This window comes from Stylophora pistillata, chromosome 2, assembly GCF_964205215.1.
Source record: "Stylophora pistillata chromosome 2, jaStyPist1.2, whole genome shotgun sequence".
Classification (NCBI taxonomy): Eukaryota; Metazoa; Cnidaria; class Anthozoa; order Scleractinia; family Pocilloporidae; genus Stylophora; species Stylophora pistillata.
Window position 1 is genome coordinate 1,273,731 of NC_142520.1, and position 20,409 is coordinate 1,294,139.

At 36.5% G+C, this 20,409-nt stretch overlaps 3 protein-coding genes across 11 annotated transcripts in view; 2 read left to right on the forward strand and 1 right to left on the reverse strand.

The window, feature by feature from the left end:
• Nucleotides 1-180: 180 nt before the first annotated feature.
• LOC111341430 (V-type proton ATPase subunit H) lies at nucleotides 181-10,126 on the reverse strand. The gene is made up of 19 exons (XM_022948396.2): nucleotides 10,045-10,126; nucleotides 9,578-9,656; nucleotides 8,107-8,188; nucleotides 6,875-6,974; nucleotides 6,675-6,764; nucleotides 6,231-6,274; nucleotides 6,070-6,139; nucleotides 5,724-5,828; nucleotides 5,105-5,202; nucleotides 4,547-4,657; nucleotides 4,207-4,294; nucleotides 3,512-3,583; nucleotides 3,376-3,423; nucleotides 2,216-2,268; nucleotides 2,052-2,130; nucleotides 1,744-1,790; nucleotides 1,403-1,504; nucleotides 990-1,103; nucleotides 181-557 (listed from the first exon to the last, which is right to left on the reverse strand). The coding sequence occupies exons 2-19, from the start codon at nucleotides 9,645-9,647 to the stop codon at nucleotides 524-526; spliced, it is 1,407 nt and encodes a 468-aa protein (XP_022804131.2). The 5' UTR covers nucleotides 9,648-9,656; nucleotides 10,045-10,126; the 3' UTR covers nucleotides 181-523.
• Nucleotides 10,127-10,154: 28 nt separating this feature from the next.
• LOC111343428 (KICSTOR subunit 2) overlaps nucleotides 10,155-20,409 on the forward strand; it is a 67,292-nt gene continuing 57,037 nt past the window's right edge. Inside the window, exon 1 of the mRNA XM_088751344.1 lies at nucleotides 10,155-10,280. Coding sequence (XP_088607470.1) covers nucleotides 10,271-10,280 — 10 coding nt within the window. The 5' untranslated portion in view covers nucleotides 10,155-10,270. The remainder of the gene's footprint in view (nucleotides 10,281-20,409) is intronic.
• The window catches only part of LOC111341441 (KICSTOR subunit 2-like), a 31,427-nt gene continuing 22,562 nt past the window's right edge, over nucleotides 11,545-20,409 (forward strand). For 6 of the 9 annotated variants that reach the window (XM_088751339.1, XM_088751341.1, XM_088751340.1 and 3 more), the window contains exons 1-8: nucleotides 11,545-11,671; nucleotides 12,156-12,319; nucleotides 13,783-13,859; nucleotides 14,521-14,574; nucleotides 16,248-16,386; nucleotides 17,306-17,422; nucleotides 18,751-18,845; nucleotides 20,193-20,304. In XM_088751339.1, the coding sequence (XP_088607465.1) occupies nucleotides 13,786-13,859; nucleotides 14,521-14,574; nucleotides 16,248-16,386; nucleotides 17,306-17,422; nucleotides 18,751-18,845; nucleotides 20,193-20,217 (504 nt within the window). In that variant the 5' untranslated portion in view covers nucleotides 11,545-11,671; nucleotides 12,156-12,319; nucleotides 13,783-13,785 and the 3' untranslated portion in view covers nucleotides 20,218-20,304. The other 3 variants (XM_088751342.1, XM_088751343.1, XM_088751337.1) reach the window with 2 other exon arrangements.

Sequence of the window (20,409 nt, forward strand, 5' to 3'; positions counted from 1 at the left end):
CCCCCTTTTAAGGCCGCTTTATTTTTGGTGACCCCCCAAATCCCCCCAGCCCTCCCTACTTGTAAAAAGTGAACGGTCCCTCAGGTGTTAAAAAGGGTTTGCCGACACTGTCCTCCGAGTTCCCTTTTAAGTTATATGGGCAAATATAACAACCTTCCTAAATAAATTTTCTACAAGTCATAAAATTCAAAAGAAACGTTTATTATATTGCATGCGTTTGAATTCAATATTCATAAGTTATTCACACACCTTTAAAACGGACAGAACGTCTACCAAATCAAAGAGGTTTCACCCTCGCATACATTCGGAGTCGAGGAACTGAGCTAGGAAAAAACGAAATCAATCGATAACAGCTCGTCAATCATCGACAGTTCGCAGCTTTGATGAGACTTTCTTCGACCTCTATCGGCTTCTCGTGACTTTTCTTTTCCGAGACAATCCGCTCCAACTCAATTGACAATATTCACATAAAATTCATAATATGTCTCTTTTTTTCGCTGCATATTTATTTTAATTCTTCTTTTTAGGAAGCCTTCAACTGCTTTCCGAGATATTCCCTAAAGGAAGAGAAAGACAGTTAATATTACAAGACTCGTTACCAGGTTTTTATTTCTTGCTCTCTTGCTATTTTTTCTCGCGCCTTCGACCTTTAATGAACCCACCGCAATATTTTAATGCATGTTTCACTAATTGTTGTACCCACTGGTACAGGCAAACCTCGTTTTACTGTATGACCTGGTTACACAGTCTTGAATCTCAAGTCACAATGTTTTGTTGTTCAGTTTTGTTGTTGTAGTCTTTGTTGTTGTTGTTTTTCTGAGTCACCAGCAAAATCTTCAGCAAAACTTTTCCCGTCAAACAAAGAAAGGAAACTACGGTTCTTGGCGCGTTTCCCATAATTTGAAGCCTCGGGGATTGAACACACCAACATAAAAAATAAAAAAAAAAAATAAAAAAAAAATTGGAAAATGAGTAATCTCAAAACGCACCAGTTGTGAACCATGAGTTTCTGTACAGCAAGAAGAGCTTCCTTACGAACATTAGGGTCATTATGAGTCATCATTTTCATGACCATCACTTTACACCCAAGATTCTCCAGCACACTACAAAAAAAACAAGAAGTCATTCCTCGGATATAACAAACCATGTAACAGCCGTTCCTGTTAGGTCGAAGAAGACTGGGTCTAGAACCCATCCCCCTGTTTCCGCGCAGTACTTCCAAATCATACACAGATCTAAATGATTTCATTACACTCTGTAAGACAAATCTCTACCTTTCTTTTACAGGAGTTAATGAATGGAATATACTCTCCCAGTAAAATTGACAAGCTGTATTTCACAGCAAGGGATGGAGGAATTAAAATTCTGACTATGAAAAGTTTCGGTCGGATAACAAACTTACTGCTTCCCGCGTGGGTAATGCCGTACGTACTCTCCAGTATCGTGAGCCGCCACTGCTAAAATGGTCGGGTCATTAGACTTGTCCAATAGTTTAGTCAGGATTCTTTAAAAAGAAAAACGGGTAGATACATTAGTTTGTATCTCTTCTCCACCCGCGAGTTGTAACCTTAGCATGCTGTTGACTATGGAAAATTTCGTGGGAATACCATAGTACCAAAAGATATCAGACCTTGCACAGGTCCTAAGTTCACCTTTCATCACTCATTAGTTCCACAGGCACACCACAAAAAAACCCGGCACCGGGATGTTCGAAGATCTACGATATACATTTTGTGAACTTACTTCAACAATTCGTAGTTCTTTTCGTTTAGACGTTGAGCGTTTTCTCTCTACAAAAAAAAAATAAAGATCAAATGGTTTCAAAAAGAATACTTGCAAAGCGCGAGCTTAATTCTTTTGTGCAAAAAGGTTTATCTTATAAAGGTGCTACTCTGAAATATTGTCGTTAATAAGAAATACATCTCCGATCATAATGGAATTAAAGGGGCAAAGTCAAAAAAAAGATAGCTAAAGTAATGAACTTAAACCAGGTAAAAATAGTTGAAACTATCACAGACATCTTCAATTACTAGGGAAAAAAAGCTAGTTACCCAGAACTTCTCAGATTTGTGTACTGGACTCCACTCCAGTCTCCCTGATCTAACTTCGGCTGCGTATTCATCAAAGGTACTGGGTCGAGGGAGAAAAAACAAGATCGGTTCAAACACCAGTGAGAGCAAAATGTCGATGATCATGACAAATGAATGATTCTTACCTCAAATCTTGTACACGTTCATTTAGTTTTTCATATACAAACTCCACATCGTCCTGAAGAGCAACATGAAATACATAGTAAACTCTTAAGATCGGATTGTGAATTCTCCTCTCCGGCTGCTACACGTTTCCTTGTAAATTAGTTACAAGAATTTGGTGTTTGATCAAGGTAACAAGTTCTACCTGACATGTTTGAGTATTCTCATGACCTGTTTGCTGGATAACGTATGGATATTATGGGGAGAAGTTACAAGTTCATCATATCTAGGAGTTCAAGGGTTAACGAAACCTCTCTGAGAACAGTAGTTGCCTGTATACAGCTCAATTTCTGCGGAAGTACAGCTCCTCTTTCCGAGGTTTACAATGATTACTGCCGAAATTGTTGAGATATGGACCGAGAATGGCTAAGCGATTACCCAAGCGGATGTGATACTAGCTGAGTTTTCCATAAATTCTTCTCAGTAGCAAACTGTTGCAATCATCAACACCATGCCTTCCGCGAAGATTCAACACAGGCCGACACTTATTATCCAATCTTTGTTTCTGATTTTAGTGCTGGATTTATGCCTCTGAGAGTAATCTTCGGCTACCTCACCTGCACGCTTCTTGCACGCTTCCTGCTGCCTCACCTGCACGCTTCCTGCACGCTTCCTGCTACCTCACCTGCACGCTTCCTGCACGCTAGTTTTTACTCATTTGCTGAACCTCAAAAAGGTTCTTACGCCTCCACCTTCTTATATCTAATGGTCACCTCTTCCTACTAGCTAATATACATTTCCTTGTAAATTTGGCATGAGAATTTGGTACTACATCAACATCAATATAAAATCCTCCAACTGACAAGTTTTTTCACCTTGATCTACTGTTTGCTGAATTGTAGATAGATATTGTTGCGAGAAATTATTTTTTAAACACTTCTAAAACCCAGGGTCCGAAATTGCGCTTTCTATCTTCTTGGATAAAATTGCCAATTCTTCCTACTAGCTACCATGAATTTCCTTGTAAATTAGGTGAGAGAATTTGAAGTTACATCAACATCGCATTAAATTCCTCTAACTGACAAGTTTCTTCGTCTGGATCGACTGTTTACTGAATAGTAAATAGACATTGTTACGAGAAATTACTTTTTAAACAATTCTAAAACTTAAGAAAACCTCATACCGTTATGTCTTCATCGACCCAGGTTTTGCCATTCAACACTGAAAGAACCTAAGGAAAAGGACAGGAGGTTTTTTCATAGAGGCTGGAATATTTCAAACAAAAAAAATGAGGAAAAATCTAAAAGTTGTCAACTTACAGGAAGAAGCTTGCATTGAATCATGGACAATGCTGCCTCGTTCTTCTTCTCTTCTGGTTTCTCCAACAAATTCTGAAAAAAAAAAAAAAAAAAAGGAGGAACTTTTGTTTGGATTTTACTTAAACACCTTCCTCCCTAACTGATACTTTTCTATACTCTCATCACCTTCGTACTTGACAACATATTATGAAGTGAGGAGAAAATATTTTTTGATCATCACTACAAACTACACCTGCACCTTCAAATTCATCACTTCATTTGTACACGAGAGAAGAGTTGTTGATTAGGTTTTTATGATAATTTTAACTACTTGTGATACGTGTATACGACAAAGTTACTCCATCTTGAATTAAAGTATCTTCCCTATAAGAATAACATGCAGGACAGAAGTTATCTGTTCTGCGTTTTTCAGGCGTGAAGGCGCGTGCGAGGCGCGCATAGAGAGTACACGAAAGGCAAGTCAAGCAGTAGGGTAGGGTAGGGGTGGCAATATTCCTTTCACGCTCCTCCACTTGCACGTGTCTTGCCTCGCACGCTTTCTTCGCGCTCTCCACGCGCTTTTCACGCGCTTTCCACGCCCTTTCCTCGTGCTCGCCTCCGCTCACTTGTAAAACGCAAAAAGGCAACGTCTCTTCCCCAAGCTACCCAACAATAAAATGAAACTTACTTTAAAAAAGTGTCTTCACCAAACTTACCCTTAGCGTGGCAATAATAATCCGAGTCACTTTCTCTTTGCCTGATTCTCTGAGGATGTCGGCTATCACACGAATAACAGCACTATTTCTGTAAAAGAAGATTTAAGTGTTATTATTACAAGTTGTAGCTCAGCGAGTGACCTACTTTTATTATCGCCTGAGCATAACTGAGGGGGAGGGGGTCCAAGGATGTTTGTGAACTCTGGTTTCAGGACATGGAATATCTTGGTATCCTCTCAAATTCCAAGAATGTGCTAGTGTACAACCCTTCCAGTTGAAAAGATTCTTCCTATACTTCAGTATTACAAAAAACAAAGACTGAGTTTTACTAGTTCATTACCCGATCATTCGCTCCGCAATCCTTGGATCAAATGACAACAGCCAGAGAACAAAAATCAGCTGGTATTGAAGTTGGAAACCAATGTTAGGAGCCACAAGGGCGGACACAACACTAGAGGAGAAAGAAAAGAAAGCATCAAATATACGAGTTGAAGATTAACCAAGACTGTAAATCATTTAACCTTTTAACTTCCACGATCTAATTGTTGATCCTCTCCTCTAGCTCCTGCATATTTCTTTGTCAATTACTTGCAAGAATTTGTTGTTAGACCAAGATAACTACTTCTACTTGATTTGAATATTCTCAAATATGAAAGGGACAATTTTCATGTTAATCACTTGTGGCAGTTAAAGGGTTAAAGATGCTTTGTGAATTACACCAGTCTCCCCCCTCCACTCCCCTCCTTGGGAATATAGCTGGTTACAAGGAAATGGGTAAAGGAATCAAAAAAAATTCTGGGGGTTGGGTGGGACAAGCAAGGGTGCGCTGTAATTCAGTTGGGCATCCTGTGTGCAAGAAGTGAGGGGAATTTTTGGCTATCTTTCTGTTTAAGCGTACCTTTGAATGCCATCTGCCTTGAAAAATGCTTGTCTGTAGACCTGATGTCTCAGCATCAGCTGAAGACACTGAGCTACACTATGATGGTATCCATTTCCCTTAATTGTAAAAAAAAAAAAAAAATCCTTTTAAGACAAATGGATCTGACAGTAAGTAAGTATTAAAAGTTTGTATTTTTGTGTCAGCTCTTCATTTGTTAACAGGCACACTGTACAGCCTGATGAAAATAATTTAAGGTTACCCCTACAGGTTAACACCCTGACTCAGTGTACATGTTGCAGGTAAAAATTTAAATTCAGGTAAAAAAAAATTTAACTTAGGTTGAATTTCAATTCTCTTTGTCTCCAAGTCCTGATTGTGAATAATTAGGGCTCTGAGACAAAGGAAATTGAAATTCATCCTAGGTTAAGTTTTTTTTTTTACCTGAATTTAATTTTTACCTGCAACATGCATATTCTTCATACTTTTCTCCATACATTTCTAGGGAGCTGACAGGAGAATTTGTTTAACAATCAAGAGCTTCTTCAGTTGGTGATCATTTCCTGTATTCTTGTGAATTCAATGTTTGATTCAGGGGTGATATAATGTCAGAAAGAATTCAATGCCAGTTAATACTTACTGATGATGCCAGACCATTTTTCATCCAGGACAGGAAATAATTAAGGTCAGAATCCAGCAACAAAACCTTTCCCCAGGAAGCCAACTTGGCTATAATAATACCTGTCTGAAATAATACAATGAAAATGAATTACATTACATACAGCTGTGAAAAAAAAAGCTAAAATTATAATAATTCCATGATACAAAAAATCTGAAGGGTTGACAGCTCTAGATTGCCTGAAGAAAGACTTTTTAGTTATTACATCACAAATCAAGAGACAAACAAGGAGAAAGAGAATGTTGATCACAAGGAGAATTTGTTTGTTGTTCATCTTAGAGTTACATGATTAATGCCCAACAGTTACCTGATGGACAATAAATTGATCCTGCCTGTTAAGAAGCTTCAGAAATAAAGTCCACACATTGATGTTTGCCCTGGGTAATAAACAAAAAAACATTCATTTCTCTGGAGGCACATAAGAGGCAGAAAAATCAATATAAAAATTCAGTTTAATGAAAATTTTACCTTTTACCAAATTCATGAAATATAGACACTCTGCTTCTTTCCTCCTGAAAGTGAAAGAATTAACAAGGATGTTCAAATTTCTCACTTTGAATTCAAACCATTATCATTATGAGTGGGAGAAATACAGGATGGTTTTTTGCATCTTCTATCACACTTTTTTTAGAAGGCACTTTCATGTTTTTGCCTTTAGGCATTTCAGAGAACATGATTGGTTTGATAGTAATACAACATTCCCTTTTGATCAAGTATTCTTATTGAATAAATTCTAATTTGATTGTCCGTTGTAAATTTTCTTGTTAACTTCACTGTCATTAACCAAAGTGACAAAATAAAACATTGTGCCTCACTGGACTTTAACATCAAACAGACATGGTCACAAACTCAACACCTGTTTTAGTCTCCACTAATTTTCTGTTTTGACAAAATATGAATTGAAATACTTACAGTAAGCACATCATCAATTAAGACAAGTATGTATCTGATTGTCTGATCACGCGATAGTCGAGTAAGCATAGACAAACAGCTCTTGGCAAACTGAAAAAGAAAAATGTAGCGAAAATCAAATCTATTGAAGGAAATCATTCAAGGCAGTTCTCAAGAAATGAAGTTTGATGGTCTTTTGCACACTTATCACATTTTCATACCTGATCTCCCTTCTGCTCAAGAATTCTTCCTCTTTCTTCAGCTCCCATGCAATCATAATCAGCTATCATTGTATAATCTTCCTGGTTTATCATTTGGCTTCTAATAAAATTAAACAGACAATCCCATCATTGATTAAAATCTCACATTCTGATTGGTTGAACGAAACAAGGTATTTAGCATAGAATTGCAATTTGACAACAAGGGTAAGTGATATTATTAAAAACTAGATCATTGGATAATGCAATTCAAGACTTTTTATTGGCTTAGCCATTATGGTATATCCGCCAATATACCATAATCTACAAATAAGGCAAGTGTACGTGTCAGCTTAAAATTAAAAGGGAGCTAAAAATTTAATAAAATTTAATAATTTAATTTAACTTTTTTAATAAAACAATTATTCCACTCGCGCTTGTTGGATATGAGATGATTATAGCCAACTCGACGCTACGCGCCTCGTTGGCTATCTATCATCTCATATCCAACGCGCGCTCGTGGAATAATTGTTAATTGTTTCGCATCTATAACAACTATATCAAGTAATACTGTTTTCTTTTTTTCTTGTTTATATTCAATTATGCAATTCAAGGAAAATCCATTACTTGACTAACGAATTCTGCATTAAATTGCACTTGAAAACCGATATCCCACTTATCATAATGAATTTTCCTTTAATATCACATTATTATATGAAGTAATATACAGTCATTTGGATGCCATTTTCCTCTGTTTACAATTATGCAAAAATGGACAAAAGTTCAAATTTGTTCTTAGAAGCGAACATTTTAAATTAATTTTTAATTAAGTTACCATAGTTACTAGATTCTAAGGCACAACATTTTTATTCTTCCTGTACATGCATGGATCATTAGAATTAATAGTAAGTCACCTTGCAACAGAGTAAACATGTATATTTTCACAAAATTTTCCACCCGGGAACTTGACATTGTCATTTAATCTTTAGTTCAGGGTGCATCTTATACCAAGGTGGGTCTTTTAGCTGAATAACTACTGTATCAGAGAATAAAATGTGTTTTGTCGTTCCTGTGGATCATCATCGTCTTAATTGTTGTCACTTTTAATACTATCAATGTGGTCATTATTATCACCAATTTTCTCAGAGACACCATCGGTCATCACCATGATAATCCTTATCAGAAAAGTTGAACAGCTACTTAATATTTTGCATGCCTAGCTAAGATCTCTTGTTGAGAAAGGGTTTGGAACTTACTGAACATACGACTGCCAGTTGACTTTCTGTTTCCTAACATCTTCACTCTCAACTGATAACAATCCAAATGGCATAACAATGGCTACAAAAGATACAAAGATAAGAAAGAAGCAGGTTTAGATTAAGTGGCGCTCACTGCTAGTAATTGTGACTTTAACTGTTACTTCACTTTTCAATATTGAGCATTGAAGGTAATTTTGGATTGCTTTGGTTCTGCTTTACTTTTCTCTGTAATAGGTGCATGAAAGTCACACTTATACCCTCTCTGCCAATAAAATTCAAACTGATAGGTACCTCACAGTTAGGATGGCTATGGCTAAAAAGATGTCATTGAAAAAATTAGTTAATATTTTAGCTGGAATTTCCAAAAATGGATGGATATGTTTACTGTCTCCTATAGCACCACACCTCAACTTCAAAAATATGTATTCAAGCAGGATTGAGGATTGAGTTACAAATGGAAACTTAAATAAATAAATAAACTTTAATAGCTAACACAATTACTGGTAACCCAGTAGTTTACATTGTGAGCTGTATTAAAAAGAATTATAAAAACTTGATTATCAAGAACAGCATGCGCATAATTATATTAAAAATGTTCTAGAGATAGTAGAATGTTCACGATCTGAACTACTTTGTAAAAAATTGTTCACTAAAAGTTTCTTAAAGTTGCTTTCATCTGTAACAGTTTTAAATATGTCGTCCAGATGGTTCCATAAGTAAGTGGCACTCGTATGAAATGTTCAAAGGCCTGTGTTGGAGTGACATTTCGGCACAGCAAGATGATCATGAAAAGAAGCTCGCATATTATAAGAATGGGTTTTTTTTTACATAAGTTCTATACCTTGTAAAATAATGCGGACACTCTCCGTTCACAATTTTGAACATCATGCACAATTTCTTCATCCGTATTACATCATCAATTGGCATCCATTGTAGTTTCTTGAACATTTGAACCGAGTTATTATGAAGAAATTACATAATTTGTTGTCAACCATTTCCTTTCTCAGAAGACTGCTAAGTCATGTACAAAGTTTTTAAAATGCACATGCCATGCTACTATTTTTCCATGTCCTGCGAGCCTTTGCAGTTATGGCTTGCTTCAGGTCTCTATTATCAATTGTGACATAGTCACTTGCACTTTCTCACACTATAACCATTTTGCCATTTTTTATTTTGAGTTCATTTTCTACTGGTCTTCATTTCCTGATCATGATCCTTTTCAGTTTGTTCCAAAAACTTTAGCACCCCAGCTATAAACACCCCACACTGGGTGATTACGGTGGGATATGTGACAATCCTCAACCAATCAGAGTGCTAGAAATCTCTGTAATCACCTGAGCAATGATACCAACAACTTATTACCCAGTATATGGACGCAGATTAATTCAAACAGAGCCTAAATAAATAGACAAATAAATAACTAAATAGATAAATAAATGAATAGGATAGACAAACGAAGAAACTTTACCTGAGGAAAGATTTGGATCTTCCACGCCCTTGTTTGAGGCCATATCTGCTAAGCTCTCGTAACTGGCCATAGTTTGAAACTGAAGGGAAACAAATTATGATATAAACGTTAACTCAGCTGTTTCGACACGATACGGCTTGACAATTTCTGACACAAATTTAACGGAGCTGATCTACATTAGAGGATATTACAACATATAGTGTATTGAAAGTGACTGAAAATAAAGACTCAAGCTATTATTCAGATTCACTTAAATTGTATAAATGGTTTTCCAAACGGAAGTGGTGTTTTCTCTTAAATGTAGGAATTTTCGGCAATACATAAATACTGCATTATGTAAATCAAATCTGATCGCTAGAAAATTGACGATCTTCACCTATTTACAAACAAATAAATTGAATGAGTCCTCTTTCAAGTGAAGGGAAGTCTAAGAATACGTAGACTAGCATGTGATATAATGAAGTTACCGGCGAAATGTCGACGAAAAAAAACTTGTTAGGAAGATCGAACCTCCATCATATTCATGTGACCTGGCGAGTGAGAAGCGAGAGACTGGTATGCCTACAAGGCTTGGTTGCATGTCCTAAACAAAGATGGCGGACGCTTTTGCAGTACCTTGGGAAGATTTAAGATGTAAAAGGAGGTGTTTGTTTCCTTGGAATACTATGAATTGTCTTGAAAGAAAATATAAAAATGGAATCAGGTAAGCATAAGAATCCTATATGTTAGTTTAGGTTTTAAAGGAGAGTCTCAAATGTTGTTTCAAATGTGAAATTACTAATCAGTAGCTTTAACTCAGTAGTTTTTCGAGGTTCTTTGGATTAAGCATTTTTTTGTTGAATTTTTCGAGGGTGGGGGTAGAAGTAAACGGATGTGGTGACGGCGTTATTTTGTTTGTTTAGCCTAGTTAGACTTAAAGGATTGCGGTTGTCATTTCTTCTCCAGCACTAGAACCCGGTATGAATACCTTGATAATCTTATTTCAAAATCGGATTGCAGTGCAATGGCGTTTTGCTTATATTTACACAGAAGAGAGGCGCCAATCCTTCTCCAAGCATACCACCTATCTCTAGAGAACAAGCTTTACTGGAGACATTTTTTCATGCCCTCAGTCAGTTGGCCTTTGACAAGGCAAAAGATCAAGCGGTAATGTTCTGTGAAATTTTTTTTTTTTTTTTTTTTTTTTTTGTGATTCTTAACTCTCCACTCTAGCTGCCACACAAAGTTCCATGTAGAACAGTTACAAGAATTTGGTGTTAGATCAAGATTAAAACTTCTACCTGATAAGTTTGGGTAGTATTGTCAACAGTTTGTTAGAGAAAGTATGTGTGAACTAGGGAGAAATCACATGTTAATCACCTCTGGGAGTTTGAGGGTTACTCACTAGTGTTGTAGTTCAATTTTATCCTTGGTTCAAATTTTATTTTCCTTTGTTCTCGGTCATGTTAATGTATGATAATGAGTTTGAAACAAAGGAAAATAAAATTTGAACCAAGGATAAAATTGAACTACAACAACTAGAAAAACTATTAATTCATGCACATTTGACAGTGGAAGTTCAAATTGAAATATTTAACATTTAACTTTAATTCATAATTCACCACTATCATCTAGGGTTTCACTGAAGTTAATCTTCCCTGGTTTCCCAAAAAGGACTTCCTTGCTCGATTGAAATTTGCCTTTATCTATAGTGAATCTGTACAGACTATGAATATTTCTTGGTACAAAGAGTGGGATAAAATGAAACATAACTTTGCCCCTTTGGAAAGCTGAGTCTTAAGTCAGAGCAGCAGAATTTGTATGTGATGGTGGAAACTGAAACTGCTGTGAAGTGACAGTAACTTTATATTTGTGGTTATTTTCTCTTGTAGGAGAAAGAGAATGAAACAAAAAGACTGCCACTGGTATACAGTACACCATGGTCTTCACTGCTTGTCACCCTGTCACATCTGGCCATGGCGGAAAAGACATCTCTTTTCCTTTTATTGCCAAGAAGTTCTTCAGGAAAGATGTATGTAAGAAAAGCTGACCAGATTTAATGCTTGACTGACAATTCTAAAGAAACTGTGGTGTTTTGTCGGTGGGGGTAACAAGGTAATTTAGTTATATCAACTAAGTTTAAATTGTAAATTGGCCACTGTAACGAATAAAAAAGCTGACATTTTGAGCTTTAGCCCTTCCCCATTCACTCTGACGAAGTGCTAATGCTCGAAACGTCAGCTTTTTTATTTGTTATGGTGGCCAATTTATAATTTCAACTTAATTGATATAACCAAATGACTAATAATTCCTTGCCTTACTCTTACAATGACCTCAATGAGGCTGTCAAAATGTCATTCACCTCCGTCAAATGAACAACAATCATTTTTAGGACCACTTTCACTTGAACAATGAGACTTTACAATCTTTTAGACAGAAAGTGACTGATGAGGGTTTTAAAAAATGATTTGAGTAACCTGACTTTGATACAAAGTAGGTGTCACTAGAGGTCATAGGCTCCTCTGCCAACAAAGGCTCTGGGAGCCACATGCATTCTGATTTGATTCACTGAGTTGAAATCTATTTATTTTGTTAACAGCCTGTAAGGGACAACTTCAAAACTCTGATAATAGAGTTCAAAAGAATAGAAGAAACAACCCACAGTTCCAGTTCCTCAGGGTCCCTGCTGGAAGGAAGTTTGTTGGCTGAGCTGTGCAGACATTTGTGTCAATTTTCGCAAGCTAGGCAGGAGTTAATTGACTTGTATCTTTTGGTAAAGTTCTAAAGGCTTGATCACTCAGTTGAAAGTGTTATGGAGAAGGCTGTTTATTCTTGTCGTATGGTTCTTTGGTGTGATTCTCTTTGAGGAGTCAGTGAACGTGCCTTTTTTCAGTTCATATCAAAATGACCATCCATATTCCTGGTCAAGACTTTGTACTCAGGTGCTCAACTCCACCCTCCCTTGATTAAATTAAATATTCTCCTTTTGAGCTGTTATGCATTTTGTTGAAAAACAGGGATCAATATCTGTAGTTGAGCAACAACAGACCCACACCCCTCCCTCCTCATAACCAACTTTAACCCTAACTGTTATCAGTGGACTATTTTTTGGTTGGGGGAGTGGTGGGTAAGTATTTTGTCAGATATGGACATTGATCCAGTAACAGTTTGGAAAGTGTTTTATAATGGTAATTGAACGGAGTGGAGTGCAGTTTGGGCTGAAATCATACATGTGATTTCAAAATCAATCGAGCGTGCAGCGTGAGTTCAATTTGAAAGCATAAGTATGATTTCAGACCAAAATTGCATGACGCAAGGTTCAATTACCACTTAATTACATCCATTTTGAAATCGTCCAAATACAGGACTTGGTCAATTCAAATATTTTACTGATGCAGTACTGAGCCGGTTTTTAACTAACAAGTGGAACCAGAAACACTTTTACATCTTATTTTGTATGCAAAACAGAAAGACTGATGTCATGTGTCGAACACTCAGTCAAGCGTAAAATGATGCGATTTATAGCAAAAAATGGTGTGGTTCATGAATAAATCGCACCAATTAGAGCCAATCAGATTACAGAGACCACCAGTGATTTCAAAAGGGATGTAATAAATCATGATATCATCACTTAACTGTTCAGTTTCTGTCTTCTCATCACCTATCCTCTGCATATTGAGTTGACAGTGTAAGGAGAAGTGAAAACATAATGATGTCAATATCTTGCAATAGCCAAATGAAATTTAATTTTAATTTAATTTAATTTAGTCTAATTTAGTTTAATTTAGTCCATTTTCAATGCATTAAGTTTTGCAGTGGGGAAGGACTAGAAAGGAACATAGGAACCATTCGCGCTAGTCTACCCTCCCACCCATCCCACCCCAGGGGAAGACATCCATCACACAGTAATCTCGTGTGTGGGAAATTAATGTCTCCTACCCCAACCCTGCAGGAGACGGGACCTCCATTTATTCGTCCCTATCGGAGAAGACTAGAATATCTAACCATTTCTTGATGTTATAGAAAGGTAGCAAATTCTTCTCAATTATTTTAAGACCCTGAGTGTTGTTCCGGCCAGGGCTCGAACCCTCAACCTCCCGCACAACAGTCCAGCACTCTATCCATTGAGCTAACCAGGAAATGATGTTTTCTTAGAAATCAACTTAACGGAACGTGTTACATTTGTACTATATTCCTTGATTGAAAATGCTAATTACGCTTATGAGGCAATGGCAATGATGGGATCAGCCACAAATGTAAAATACACAGACTTGTCTAACATGACTGATGAGATCTGTCAAAGGTACTTTGTAATTCTTTCAACCACCAAGTCAGTGTTTGGTGCATAAACAGTGTAGGGACATAGACAATAAAAAGTGATTAATATTAAATTGGACAATATCTAACCTGTTTAGAACTAAGCACTTTATTGACGAATGATTTGTGAACTTATTCACAAACTGATGCATACAGTACTTTCGTGTCTTTTTTGTCTGCTCTAAATATATAAACATGTACAACTTCATAATATGAGTTATATAGCTAGGTAAAGATTTGAACCATACAGCTTAAAGTTTGTTTGTATGGCATGCATACTTACAAGACTGAATCACTTGCTTAATACGCAAGTTTTGAAAGTTTCTTCTGAATGCTTGATGTTTATGTCACAAAATACTAAGCAATGCATGTGTTGTAGTTCAATTTTATCCTTGGTTCAAATTTTATTTTCCTTTGTTCTCGGTCAAGTTAATGTATGATAATGAGTTTGAAACAAAGGAAAATAAAATTTGAACCAAAGATAAAATTGAACTACAACAAACATGCATACAAACAGGGTAAAACATCAGTGAGGGCACACACATGTGTCATGCGGTGTCGGGACAAATTGTGGTCCGAATAATTACCTGGTCTCTTTGTAATAATAACCAGCTCAAAGTTAATCAAGTTGATATGTTTCTTTGCAGACACAGTAAGGGCTTCCATCTTCCAATTTTGGATTCTCTTAAATCAAGCTTCAGGTAGGTGACTCAGATACACATTTTGTACCTTATTATAGGAATATAACGAAGCATGTTAATAACGCGAAGAAAATTTACGCGTCATAAAATTAACACGAATTTTCCAAAAGTTATGTTTACATACATTTAATTAACGCGCATTTCTGTGCGGTATGTTGCATAATTAAGACGTGAATTTAATATTTTTTGCACTCATTTCGTTAGAAAACAACAACGGCCAACAACAAAATTTGCTCTCTATTTCCGGTAAAAAACATAAGAAATGAAATGAGATGACAAAAATGCGATAGGCATTTTGCGCAAGAAAGTTGAAGAAGTGAGTTATCCCCTCAGAGAAGGCGATCGCTACACTGATGAATCTAAGGACATTTTGAACTTAATATTAAAGGATGATGCGTCAACCGACTCTGACGGTGACGTAGAGGAATTGTGGCTTTGCTTATAATAAAGGCGTCTTTAAATAACGATGCTTTTAATTAACGTCATTTTAATTAACAATGAGGTAATTTAAGATACATAAAATTAACGCGAATTTTTGAAATTCGCGTTAATTACATGCATTGTTAATTTCCTATAATAAGGTAGTTTATTTTCACTCCAGCAGACTTAAGACTCTGATAGTGGGTAAATTGTGTGATGTTGCTAATATAAGAAACACACCAGGGACATTGTGGACTATTCTTTTAGCAAGGAAGCGACGTTGATCACCGCAAAAAAAGATGATTTTTTATACTTTTAAGCATTGTATTTTCTGGTATTATATTATTATTTCAATTAGGCTCTTGTAAATCTCAGTTTTTTTGCGTGTATTTATATTGTTTTTCTCCCTGTACATAGCTTTTATTCTTTTGTTAATATCTTTTGTGTTAGTCAAATTTTGATTGTGTATAGTAGGCCCACATCAGCCCTTCGGCTGCCAAACAATCCCAACCTACCCATCAAATAAAGTTTACCTTACCTAACCTTACCTTACCTTACCTAACAATTATTATTCCCCAAAGGCGAAGTAATTATTGTTGAATAATCCCCAAGAGATATGATGCAATCCTCATCAAATCATGCTGCATGCATCTCTGTAATCACTGGTCAGAGCAATGACTCTAGCATGATAAGTATTATTAAAAACTGTAAATCATTGCTATCAAAAAAAAAAAAAAAAGTTACTTGATGTAACAGAACAAGTGTCTGTATCCATACATTGACCATGTCGTGACTGGGTCATCTGCATTTTTGTGATAGTACCATTTGCCGTAATTGTACTTGCCAGTATGGCTTTTATATCAGATTTCTTGCCATTCCACATTCACCAGGTATATAAAATGAAGTTTCGCTCCGACGAAGGGCTAACGCTCAAAACGTCAGCTTTTGTAATCGTTACGGTGGCCAATTTACCATTTCAACTTTGTTGATATATCCAAAATATAAAATGAAGGTTCTTAAGCTTGGCTTGCTTGACTTGAAACAATGCTGTCAAGCATTAAATGAGGTGACCACAGCATCAGGGCCAACCTGCGGACTTCCTGGCTCGTGTCTTTCTCAGGAAACCCTCATAGCATTTAAATCATGTTTACTATTATTTGCACCTCACATTTATCCATTCCCAACTTTAAACATTAATCAATTAACAAGTCAAACTTTGAAAGCTCACCAAGATTTTGTATTTCCTCACCTAGTTATGAAGTGGAAATTTTATCCAATTTGTTAAAAGCTCAGTGCGACATGGCAGACTGGAGATTTCTCCCATCCCTTCTTCACCTTCATGAAAGCTATGTCAAATTGTCCTCTTGGTGTCAGTTTCTCCCACCAGGGGAGGTTAGTGTTTTTAAAACTTGTTACGTCTCTTTAAATCTTTAACTCCCAAGATCTGATTTTTAATTCTCCCCTCCAGCTGTCCTCTTACCTTGTAAATTGGGTAAGAGAATTAATTTTGGTGAAATAAATCAAGATAACAACTCTACCTATTCGCTCCGACGAAGGGCTAACGCTCAAAACATCAGCTTTTATAATTGTAACGGTGGCCAATTTACCATTTCAACTTTGTTGATATATTCAAATTATTTCGTTGCCCCCACCAATGCAGCCCCAAACAGTTTCTTTTTTTCTTTCAAACATTTTTCTTAACTGAGGTATTAATTCTACCTCAGTTAAGTTTGAGTATTCTCATTACCTGTTTTCTGGATAAAGTATGGATGTCATAGGGAGAAGTTACTTGTTAATCACTTCACGGAGTTTGAGGGTTTAAAGTATTGGATTTAAAGCTAACAACAGTTGATTTTCATAGCCACTGACAATTCAAATTGTTTTAATACTGCTGATGAAGCTCCAAAGATCAGGGTATATGCTTGGAGGGCCATTAAACCAGTTTGTGTGCAAAGAAAATTTAATCACTATTGCAGGGTAAAAATTGACTCCAATTATTCCTTAGCTTGATAGGAGGCCATCATTATTAATAGTGCAAGACAAGCAATTATTGGCTGGTAAGCAGGTCTGAGATTATTGGGTGCCAGTGAATTATTATTATTAGTGCCAAGGGTCTGCTAATACTGTACAATAATGACTGTCCTACAGTCCTCCACCAGGCCTCTTGCTGGCTTGCTTTGCTCTAGAACTCAGATTTTCTCTTGGGTGAAGAAACGCCTGTGTTGTGGGTGTTTTGATGAAGGTCTGTTCTTATGCTGGCCATTTCTTGACTATAAAACAAACGATTGATTCTGTATCGACAACCTCCCAGCTATCAACTTCACTCGCAAGAAAGAAGTCGATATTCAGCAGCACTCCAAAGAAACATGTTGAGGCACCTTTTCTTTATCAGTGGCTTGGAAAACTGCAGGATGCATTAGTTTCAAAGGTAAAAATGCCACATTCATGTACAGGTTATCTGTCTTTGTAACTCATATTGAGATATAGGGTTCAAAAAATGATGTCGATAATGATGATGATATTAGTGATCACTGTATAAGTTTCATTTTTTCTTAACCCTTTATAGCCCAGCATCAGTCTTCATATTCTCCATAGTATTCTCTGTACATCAGTCTGCATATTCTCCGTAGTGTTCTCTGTACATCAGTCTGCATATTCTCCATACTGTTCTCTGTACATCAGTCTGCATATTCTCCATACTGTTCTCTGTACATTAGTCTGCATATTCTCCATACTGTTCTCTGTGCATCAGTTTGCATATTCTCCATACTGTTCTCTGTACATCAGTCTGCATATTCTCCATACTGTTCTCTGTACATCAGTCTGCATATTCTCCATACTGTTCTCTGTACATCAGTCTGCATATTCTCCATACTGTTCTCTGTGCATCAGTCTGCATATTCTCCATAGTGTTCTCTGTACATCAGTCTGCATATTCTCCATAGTGTTCTCTGTGCATCAGTCTGCATATTCTCCATACTGTTCTCTGTACATCAGTCTGCATATTCTCCATACTGTTCTCTGTACATCAGTCTGCATATTCTCCATACTGTTCTCTGTGCATCAGTCTGCATATTCTCCACAGTGATCTCTGTGCATCAGTCTGCATATTCTCCATACTGTTCTCTGTACATCAGTCTGCATATTCTCCATAGTGTTCTCTGTGCATCAGTCTGCATATTCTCCATACTGTTCTCTGTTCATCAGTCTGCATATTCTCCATAGTGTTCTCTGTACATCAGTCTGCATATTCTCCATACTGTTCTCTGTACCACGGTAAACTGTAAATTCATATTTTACTCTTTTGCCCTTTAACTTCCAAGATGTGATTGTTGATTGTCCCCTTTAGCTGCTACACGTTTTGTTGTAAATTAGTTTCAAGAATTTGGTGTTAGATCAAGATACACGGTAACAACTTCTACCTAATATTAGTTTGAGTATTCTCATTACCTGTTTTCTGGATAAAGTATGGATATTAAAGGGAGAAGTTACATTTTAATCACTTTTGGAAGTGAAGGTTAAACCACATGTTGCAGTAATATATATATATTTTTTAATTGAGTTTCATATTGACAAACAAATGACAATTACATCAATCGATTGATCAATCTGAGGTAGGCTTAAGACGGAATACAAGACTCCTTACAAATAAGCCACCTATTATAACAAAATAAAGTTAAAAAAAAAATCTTAAACTTAGGCTATTTTCAAAGTTACTCTACTTATGACACACTTGCTCTACTTTTTCTTTTTCAGTTCACTCCTTATTTCTACAACATACTTGAAAGACAAACCACACCAATCGACATGAAGTCAGTAATTTCACGGGCCAGTACTGATTATGTCGGAGGGTAAGTATCACGTCACGCATTGGTGGCCAATATTATTGTTGGCCAATAGTAATTGCCATTATTCAATGCCAATATTATTGGCATTATAGTGTTTACTGATTTTGTTAGTACCTGCACCAAGCTAGTGAGAAGATCCTACAGGAGATCCTGCAGGAGATCTTTTGTTTACCCAATGAGTACTTCAGCTTTTCACCCCTAAGATCTGAAATGTTGTGCGAGATTTAACGAAAGAAATTCCTTGGCATTGATCGAAATGTTCACGGCCTCACATTAGAAGTTAAACTTAATTTGCGGGGAGTTTCTTTCGTTAAATCTCGCACAACATAAATATTCACACGCCAGATGTAACTTTATCTTGTATAAATGCGTTTTACACATTTTAAAGTGTACATAGCTCAATCTTTAACCCTATAAAATACATTTTAGGCCATGCTCTTGTGCTTTGTTTCAAACGCGGAAGTCGGCGGTAAAAACAACTCACTTGGGCTACTACCGTTTATCACCTGGGAGGGGAGATAATTTAAAATTATGGCGGCAAAAAGAACCTGGAGACCTGTATTTCCAGTAGTTTCGTTTCATTTCGGTTGTTTCGGTGGTTTCGTTTCGGTTGTTTCGGTAGTTCCGGTGGTTTCGTTCCGGCGGTTTCGTTTCGTTGTCTCGGGTTTTAGTACATGCCGACCTTTGAATGTAAAATGGATAATCAGATGAACAATTTCATGAATAAAGAGGTTTTCCTTTACTGTGCTATCACTACTATATTTCTACGTAAAAATCGATATACTGTCATGGTTTGCAAGGAACTTTAGAGAACTGATGCACTTCTTGTAAAGAGTCGGGAAATTAAGTCCAAGTGTGGTAGTCTGGCCTTGTTATTGTTTATGCAAGTCCCCATTAAAACCAACTGTAAAGCTGAACTGGGCCAGCCTGTCTAAATGACGCAAGTATATGATAAATAAATGAATGATTGCTCAGTTCGGGTTTTATTTGGTAATCGTAGGATATTTGTCGCAAACTGCAACTATGCCTGTCCCTTAAAAAATTCCAAGATTAATTTAAAAAACATGAAAAGAGGGGGAAAAGGGATTTTGAGAGTAACAGGGCTAACAAACTTTCTTTTTTGTTCTATAATTTGACAGAAACGGCCTGTAGGGCACTGGCCAAATATCGTGTCTATACTCCTTGATAAAGTTCATGAACTCAACACTATGGAGAAAATCGTGTTCTTCTTTGATAATGTATGCCTATTGCAAATGCATTAAGTAAATTCACCATCTAGATTTAACTTATTCTACCTGATTTCTACTCAAGTTTTTCATCTTCTTACTTGTCTGTTTGTATACTTTTCAGCGTGTCCAGAGCACGTATTTCTTGACTCAAGTGGATCCGCGCTTGACTCTGGTTGTTATATTCAACAGTAAAAGATCAGAGAAGGACTCTTATGTAACCACGTTTTTTACAGGTAAGTGAACGAATAGTAAGAAGTGTTGGAAGCATTTATTCATGATAAACATTCCTCGCATGAAAAACAGCCACCAAGTTGAATTCAGTTGACCCGTAAACTCAA

Coding starts and splice junctions, on each gene's coding strand:
- LOC111341430 (XM_022948396.2), bottom strand. CDS start 9,647: ATGGCCAGTTACGAGAGCTTAGCAGATATGGCCTCAAACAAGGGCGTG. Junction 6,975..8,106: donor AACTGGCAGTCGTATGTTCA/GTAAGTTCCAAA, acceptor TAATTTTATTAG/AAGCCAAATGATAAACCAGG. Junction 558..989: donor AAACTCATGGTTCACAACTG/GTGCGTTTTGAG, acceptor CTCTTCCTTTAG/GGAATATCTCGGAAAGCAGT.